Source organism: Cebidichthys violaceus, unplaced genomic scaffold (genome assembly GCF_023349555.1).
Source record: "Cebidichthys violaceus isolate CVI_PGR_0920_01 unplaced genomic scaffold, fCebVio1.0.p SCAF_6, whole genome shotgun sequence".
Taxonomy (NCBI): Eukaryota; Metazoa; Chordata; class Actinopteri; order Perciformes; family Stichaeidae; genus Cebidichthys; species Cebidichthys violaceus.
Window position 1 is genome coordinate 5,744,648 of NW_027176816.1, and position 8,034 is coordinate 5,752,681.

At 39.8% G+C, this 8,034-nt stretch overlaps 1 protein-coding gene across 1 annotated transcript; it reads right to left on the minus strand.

The window, feature by feature from the left end:
- Positions 1-1,808: 1,808 nt before the first annotated feature.
- Positions 1,809-4,262, minus strand: hoxc11a (homeobox C11a). Its single transcript, XM_068733108.1, is given in 3 exon segments — positions 1,809-2,041; positions 3,403-4,133; positions 4,135-4,262. Coding segments are annotated over 3 exon segments (1,092 nt in total).
- Between the last annotated feature and the right edge of the window lie 3,772 nt (positions 4,263-8,034).

The following is an 8,034-nucleotide window of genomic DNA, read 5'->3' on the forward strand; positions in this document are numbered from 1 at the left end:
CACACACACACACACACACACACACACATTTTGAAAAAAAAGAGAATGCCAATTATAATTTCTTTTCCCCTAGCTATCTCTTGCTATAACTCATGTGGTCCATTAGTCAAAATAATTTATTAATAACTGATGTGTTGAAATAGGCTGAGGTTTGGGGTCAGCTCAGACAAATAAGACTATTAATTAAAATGCTTGGGTGAATCTGAGCAGCTAAACGTTAGAATTCCACGAGGTCTTTCACAGGCCAGATTTTCAAAAAATAAAAAGCTAAAAGTAACTAAAATGTCTAGAAAAATCTCTGGAAAAAAAACTGTATTTGCTGAGATTTTCCAACAGGGTATTCAGATTAGAAGAGAGGTGGACATTGCGGTTGTGGGCAGAGGGGGTTGGGGTTTGGTTTGACGTTACAGACTAAACAGACCGAGTTCATGTCGAAATCTCTTGGTGAGTTTGTTTCGCCCCTTTCGGACATCCAGTCTTGCTTGTTTACTATTTACTGCGGAAGTGAACGCCATTCCCCCCTGAACAGACGGTGCAATTAAGAGAAAAAAATAGCCATTTAGTGCCTCTGTCTTTATGGCAGTGTCTAGACTACAAGAGTGCGATTCCATTTAGTGGGCACTAAAAGAGGTTATCATTCTACTCTCTTTCTCTACATTTGTAAGATCTGGGCTCTATCTTCGTTTAACATGCTTGCTAAAATTTAAACATGATCTTTCAGAGTGGTGTAATCTGAAAATAGACGAAAAACTGGCAAGTGTAGACCCGCCGACACTATTCCTTAGTTTCACAACCGCTACCAAATCCACCACGTGTGTATCAGCATGAACTGGCAATTAACAAGTTAAAAGTGTGCTCATGTTAGTAGGCCAACACTTCTAGGTTATACACACATTTTTAGGCAGTTGCTATTTCCAAAACGCTCTGACTCACAACCCAGCAAAAGCAGCAAACAGTGCAGCTGTCAAGAATAGATGCAAATCAGTAATGGTAATTGTGATAATGGTAGCAGAAAAAGCACAAAGTCATTGAGTTTTGCCTATACGTTTGTGTTTATTTCATATGTATTATATTAACGATACACAGGCCAACAATCTGTTCATACTCTCTGGAATCCAAAGCACCAATGTTTTAAGCAAATAATTTAATGAGAGTTGGCGTTAAAGCTGTTTAATTTGTATGGGCAGTGTACTGAAAGATAGCAGCAGGGACAGGGTAAAGGAAATTCAACATATACGCCTATTTACAGTCACGAATGCACATTGCATAGGCTACTCAAGGGGATATACTTTCACAGATTGGACGTCACAGTTCTCAATGGCGAAAAATGTAGCCAAGAGATTTGCCTTACTTTGTCCATTCTCTGGTCGAGAAATAATTAGATCATGATATACTATATACATAGACCAGAGGGACGGGAAAGAGCTAAACGTTGTCTGCGCAATAAGGATTCAAACTGTTTTCTTTACATTTGATAGCCTATTTTAACAACAAATATGTCTATATGAACAATAGAATAAACACAATGGAGAATCGTGATAAATAGAGACATATTCAAGAACAGCATAGGTATAAATGATTATTCTAACCATGTAGGCCTTACTGGGGACCAGCTAGAAATTCACCGCCGCCCGTGGGGCAATAAGAAAATGGCGACATTATCCCATGCAGGCCACTGTCCACTTTAACATTGTACCGTTGGCGACATGGGCTCCTTTAGAAAATGGTTATGCCCACGATTACAACTCAATGAGATAAGAGTAGGCCTTAATGTCACTGACCAAGATGGTGACACTTTCTGCTCCTGTTCACAATAGGGGGTTCCCAGAGAAGTACTGGAGGCGATCTCTGCTCAGCTTCTTCTCTTTCATTCTTCTATTCTGAAACCAAATTTTAACCTGGCGGTCGGTGAGGTTTAACATTCGCGAAAGCTGAAGCCTTTTCTCTTTGTTGATGTAAACATTGAAGAAGAATTCCCGTTCCAGCTCCCGAATCTGAAACTTGGAATATGGGCACCTCTTCTTCCGTGTGCGCGGAGTGGCTGAAGAAAAAAATAAATAAAATAAAATTTAAATAAATTCAGTTTCACGGCAAATAGAAACAACCTCACGAGTATTGACAATAATAATAATAATATCTACAAAAAAAGAGACAAAAAAAAGCGTAGTGCTGAGGTGACCATAGGACCAGATACTAAGAATTCAGTGTCAGTGGCATTAGTAATGATAACATATCAGTCAACATTCATCAAGCAAAGTGGCCGAGGCTATCAATTCAACCATCCATGGCATAAAGCGTGTTAAATATCCGAATCACTTGGAGGAAATAATATCAACTTACAGGCTCTAAGTACGTGTTTATCTGTTATAAATATACAACAACAAAAGTATCTAACCGCATTATGTGCGTCACATTCCTATGGAGCTAAACTAACAATTTACACAATCTTTTGGCAGTGAGTTGCAATGCATCGCTCATGTTTGCAGCGTCCTATGCAGACCTCTGTGGCCCTATAACTTCTTATCAAACAGGTGACTGGGGAAATAGATTTCTTTTATTGTTTTCTGGGAGGAAGAGGGGCAGCCTCAGTTAGCTTGTGTCTGCAGCCTGGCTGGGCTAATGCAATGTACATGAGGCTAAACATCAATTTAGGCACTTTAAATCAAGCATCACTTTACTTAATGCTGGTCATTCAAGTTATCAGTAATGCCAGCTTGCATTCAAATCATCTACAGAGAGGTGATGCTAAAGGAAAAGGATTTAGACTTCACCTTTTTTTCAGTAGCTACTGAGGAAATAGCATAAATTGCAGACCTATGCATTCTCCTCATATAGACTATGGACGATGCAAAACACTCGATTCTCTGCCACCGATTAATTTACTGCCTATTTGTTAATGGAGGAAACGGTTCTAATATCTCATTAGATGGATAGATATCTTTAATATAGACGTCTTGATATCTAGATAGATAGGAACGCATTTAACCGTAAAGTGTGTAATAATCTGTGCAGCATGTCCTTTGCGGGCAAACCCGGTGCTAAAAGAAAATTCACAAGACGCCAAAAGCAATGTTCTGCCCAATTGGTTTTTACTCTCGACAGCCCGACGAGAAAATCCCTTAAAATGCCCAACGCAAGTTCATGATCAAAGTTAACATTTGTCACAATAGCTCTCTCTTAAAAAAATTCACAGACTCTCACCATAGAGGCGTCTGTGTATAACATCCCCTTTTTTTCAAAGCGCTTTCCCATCGTAAAAATTCTTCTCGTTGCAAGAAAGAGCTTTGTAGGGTTATAATAAAATCCTTTGAATGCTTATAAAACTCCACATAAAATCTGACCGACAAAACACCGGGCTAGTCCCCTTAACCTTCCCCCATTTTACAGCTTCGGTATACCTACTCGAGTGGCTGCTCTTGTTGGCGGTGCCGTCCTTGGTTGTTGCGGAGGAAGAAGTGCACGAGCCTGAATTTGTATGCTCCCCCTCATCTTCTGGGTCTTTTTCCTGCTCCGGAGCTCCGGGTACAGAGGCTATGGGCTGCTGCTGCTGCTGCTGGGAGTCGCTTTCCAGCTTTCCCCCCTCGCCCTTTTGTAAACAACTGTCTGACTGATTGTCCGTGCTGCTGCAGTATGCAGTCTCGAAAAAGCGGTCGAAACCTTGCGGAAGGACGCTGTTTTTACCCACGCCGGAGTAAAAACCTGTGGAGGGGTGATTGGAGCCCGGATGAGTGTGATGGTGATGGTGGTGGCTGTACACACTCTCGTTCTTCATAAGCATTTCTGTCATGGTGGATGGTGGAAGACAGTCCCTATGCACCAGATCCTCTCCCGAGTAGCACGATGCATAATTGCTTCTGTGGTGCCATTTACTAGCAGGGTCCAAGCCGTATGAAACTTCCCGTACCGGCTGTACTTGAGACAGATTTGTGGAATAAGGGTAGCTGATTTGCCGGGACGGGGCCTGTGGAAGAAACGAGGAGACGGCAGAAAACTCGGGGACGTAGTAGGTGCAGCTGGGGAGGTAGATGTTGGACGCGCAGCCTGTCCTGTCCCCAAACTCGGATGTCCGGTCTTTGCGCGTCTGGGAGCAGAAGTTGCCCAGATTCACCGAGTTAAACATCTTTCTCTCTCTCGTACTCCGAACTATAGATAGATGTTTTGGATACGAGCTGCAGCAGAAGGGGAAAATTTGGGAAGGCGAGATGACGCGCAATCCGTCTAAGTCGCCCCGCAGACACGTGATCGAAAGTAGATATTGTCATATATCAATTTGGAAGAGTTGGATGTGTAGGAGTGGTTGGCTTAGGTAAGATCGAGAAGGTTCAAACGAATAATTTTCAAACACCACAGGCGCACTAAGAAAACCAGTAACAGATTCCTGCTTGCTGGCTTATGACAATTAGAGAGATATGTGCTGTGTGTGTTTATGTTTATGGGCTGTTGGTAGGCTAGCTACACAGCTACAGCTCCTTAAACCGGGATAGCACAAACTACAGAGCACACTCAGAGACATGTATTTCATAGTGTTATTGAATTGAACAGGAAATATTTGTATTATTACAATTATCCAATTATTATTCTTATTAATTATTCTTATCATAATCAAATGAGAATTAATATATACATATCAGAAACGGTTGAACTACTGGTCATTTGAATATGTTAATCATAGAATGAGGAATTATTATGAATAACACTGTTACACACAGTACACAATCTGGAATAAGAAAGTAGGATCGGTCTGTAGATGACGTCAATGTAGCCCAAATAAGTTGCAACGCTGTTAAAAAGCAATCCAACGAGTCTAATAATCGTTTTACTATTTACAAAAAGTTTGACACTTCACAGTGAATGGCTTGTGCCATTCTACAAATCTCTGAGACTCCCCAGGACATTTTACACCGTTGTCTGTGAATATGCAGCAGATCTTCTCATAAGGGTTGTATCATTTTTAAAAATCTTCCTTTTATTATTTAATAGTGGCTAGACGAGTCTGCTGCAAACAGGATTATTAAACAGAGACGTAGATGGTCCGCTAAAATTGTGCAACATATTAATTTGTCATCAATTGTATTCATGTTTTCACTAAAATAAAAACCTTAATACACTAGATGGTGTACGGCTATAATAATGTTGTAAAATGAAGTTGAACCAACAGTTAGGCAATGTAGGATACACAGCATGCACGTTGACTGTGCAAGCTAAATTAATCAGCCCACTCTCATTAATCCCTTTGACTTTGGATCAGAGTCCATGGAGGACAACTGCGCATTTTAAGAGCCAAGCTACTGGAGTTCCTGCAGGAATACAACCAGTGAAGCCCTGGGACATTGCATCTCCTCCACTGGCAAAATGTGACCTGATGACATAAACACAAACTCTAAAACATGTTTTACTCGACTCAAATTGCTGGATTCAGCATTATTCACTTTGGAGTGCATTGACAAAACCTCCAGGAAAATCACTGCAATGTGTGAAACTCTTACACTAAAGATATTCAAATTGATATTTTGAGATATATGGTCTCATTGGACACACTACTCGATCAAGTTAAATGTTTTGTATTGCAGCTTGTGTCTATACGTTTCAAAGCAAAGCAACAATTAGTCGTCTTGTAAACGGCTGCTTATAGGCCACTCAGACTGAGCCTATTGACCCAACGGTATGAATGTATCCGACGTTTCCCTCTTAAATTAAATAAGTCCCAGCTGATGTTCCAAGCTGCTGTGATCATTTTATTTTCGACATTCATCTGTGGATACCTGTTAAACAGAGAGACATGCTCTTCGTACTTTTTTTTCTTTTCTTTTTAGAATAAAATGTAATAAACAAGTGGTTTGGAGAAAAGATGCGCCTGCGTGTTCTTTCCTGCGTCATTGTAAACTTTTAATTATACTGTTGAGGGCCGTCTTCGAATCTTTATAGACTAACTGATACTATCACAAGGAGAAATTAATATGATGGCCCATTGTTTATGATCACAGGCTACTTCCTAAATGATGCAATAGAATTTAGAATTAGTATCAAATAGTCCAATAACACTATCGTTCTAATACAATCACTTACTGGACACCTGTGTTGTTTAAAAATAATGGGAAACAAAGTTTGTGTCTTTGGTGATTTCCAACAGCTAGGGAAAGAACAAGCAACATTATCAGACCTCAGCATTGGAAATAAGATTCCATTGCAGTCGTATTTGTGAAAAAGGTGGCGGTGGCATTGGCATTAGCTTGTTTACTACCCTTACAGACAAAAGGTTGTCTCACATGATGCATCCTGCATCCAAGTACAAAGAAAGCAGACAGCTGTCCAGACACAGCACTTGAATTTGACCACTAAAATCCTCTCTACGTCCACCATAAAACTCCGAATGGCTGTAGTAACGCTAAATCCCTTTGTTCTATAGAAAACCATAAAACTTGAGAATGAGAGGAATTTGGATTTCAGCAACTAGATATTTTGCAACTTAAAAAAAACCCACCGGTGAGCTGAATTTTCACACCGACCACCATAATACATTTTCTGCAATTTGGACCACCAATAAAAGCCTCAAATTCAGTGTTTTGACATTTTTGTAAGGATTAACCAGTCATTCACGCAAATCTAAATAAAATAGTTTGAATGTGATACACAGTACAACAAAAATAAGTATATACAAGTGTATTTGTGCCCTATGAAGAAAAGCTACTGGTGTCATTTTTGGTAGATTAACAACCGCAGCTATGGAAATATTTGTCTAAACACACTGGCCTGTGGCCTGTATGGACACATGCTCGACACATGCTGCGGTATTAATGCTGTGTAGTTGTATAACAATAATGATCGGCACATCAAAATGCCATCGCCTATTCTAAAAGTATAAAAGTTAGTACACTGAGTAATTAAAAAAATGAAACAAGATGAAACGCCGGGCTTGAATCTGAAGTTGAATTCCTAGAAACTGAAAAGCCGCAATACTAATTGACCTACAATAAAAGTTCTGAATTACGACATTTAAAATGTATCCGTATGTCAACATTAATCCGATCATTATATCAATTGTAGAATAAAAAATATCCCATAAAAATGAATACACGCTGCAAACTTCTTTCAGCAGGGAGACAGTCCAAAACAATTTTGTCAAATCATTTCCTCTTCACGATCATTTCATTGATGTGTATTAGCCGGTATAAATAGGTAATGTGAGGGTATGAATAAGTGATGCACAAATACAATTCAAAAGTTAGGGCTGATAATCAAGACGACTGAAAAATCCAAACGATTATTTTAAAGACTACACAGTACACAAGAGTAATTAATGCGTTTAAGCGGATAAGAACTAGTAGTCCTGGATGCCTTTAAATCGCAGTGTTTGTTATATTATGACAACATATGACCAGTCAACGTCCATCACTTGGCAATATCCGCCTTCCAATGGTTTAAACACTGGCTATTCTCGCCTTGGTGCGCTCAGGCCATCAGTCAAAAAATAAGTTTAACCATGTGTTAATTTCCCTGGACTGACATAGCTGCTGATATTCCGCTAGCAGTAGGACCCAGAAAAGTTGATTTGGTTGCACCAAATGAGCAGGCCAAGTATGCGGAGCTTGCACGCAATACGGTCCGCCTCTGAGTTATAAGTCATCTATTTATGATATCTTATGACTCGTACAATGATAAACAATATTGTAAATGTATGTCCCAACTACTCTTAGTTATAATTAAAATGTTCTGCAGAGAGCTCCAACGAGAATGTGTTGTAAACAGCTGACATTCTTTGCTTAAATATCACTGTTGGAGCACTAACTTTACGACTGTGTCTGTGGAATTTAGGCTATATTGCTAACTAGCACTATAATTGCTATGGTTAACTCAGGTGTCACACTTCTGTTAAGAAGGACTCTCAGTTCAAAAATGGCGCTCCTAAATATTGCAGTGCTGGCTCTTTGTCGATAAATCCTGTGCCATGTGATACAACACTAACCACACACAAACAACACACGCACAATGGGCGCAGTTCACCAAGACACTGGTGCACAGTTAGCTGAAGTCAAG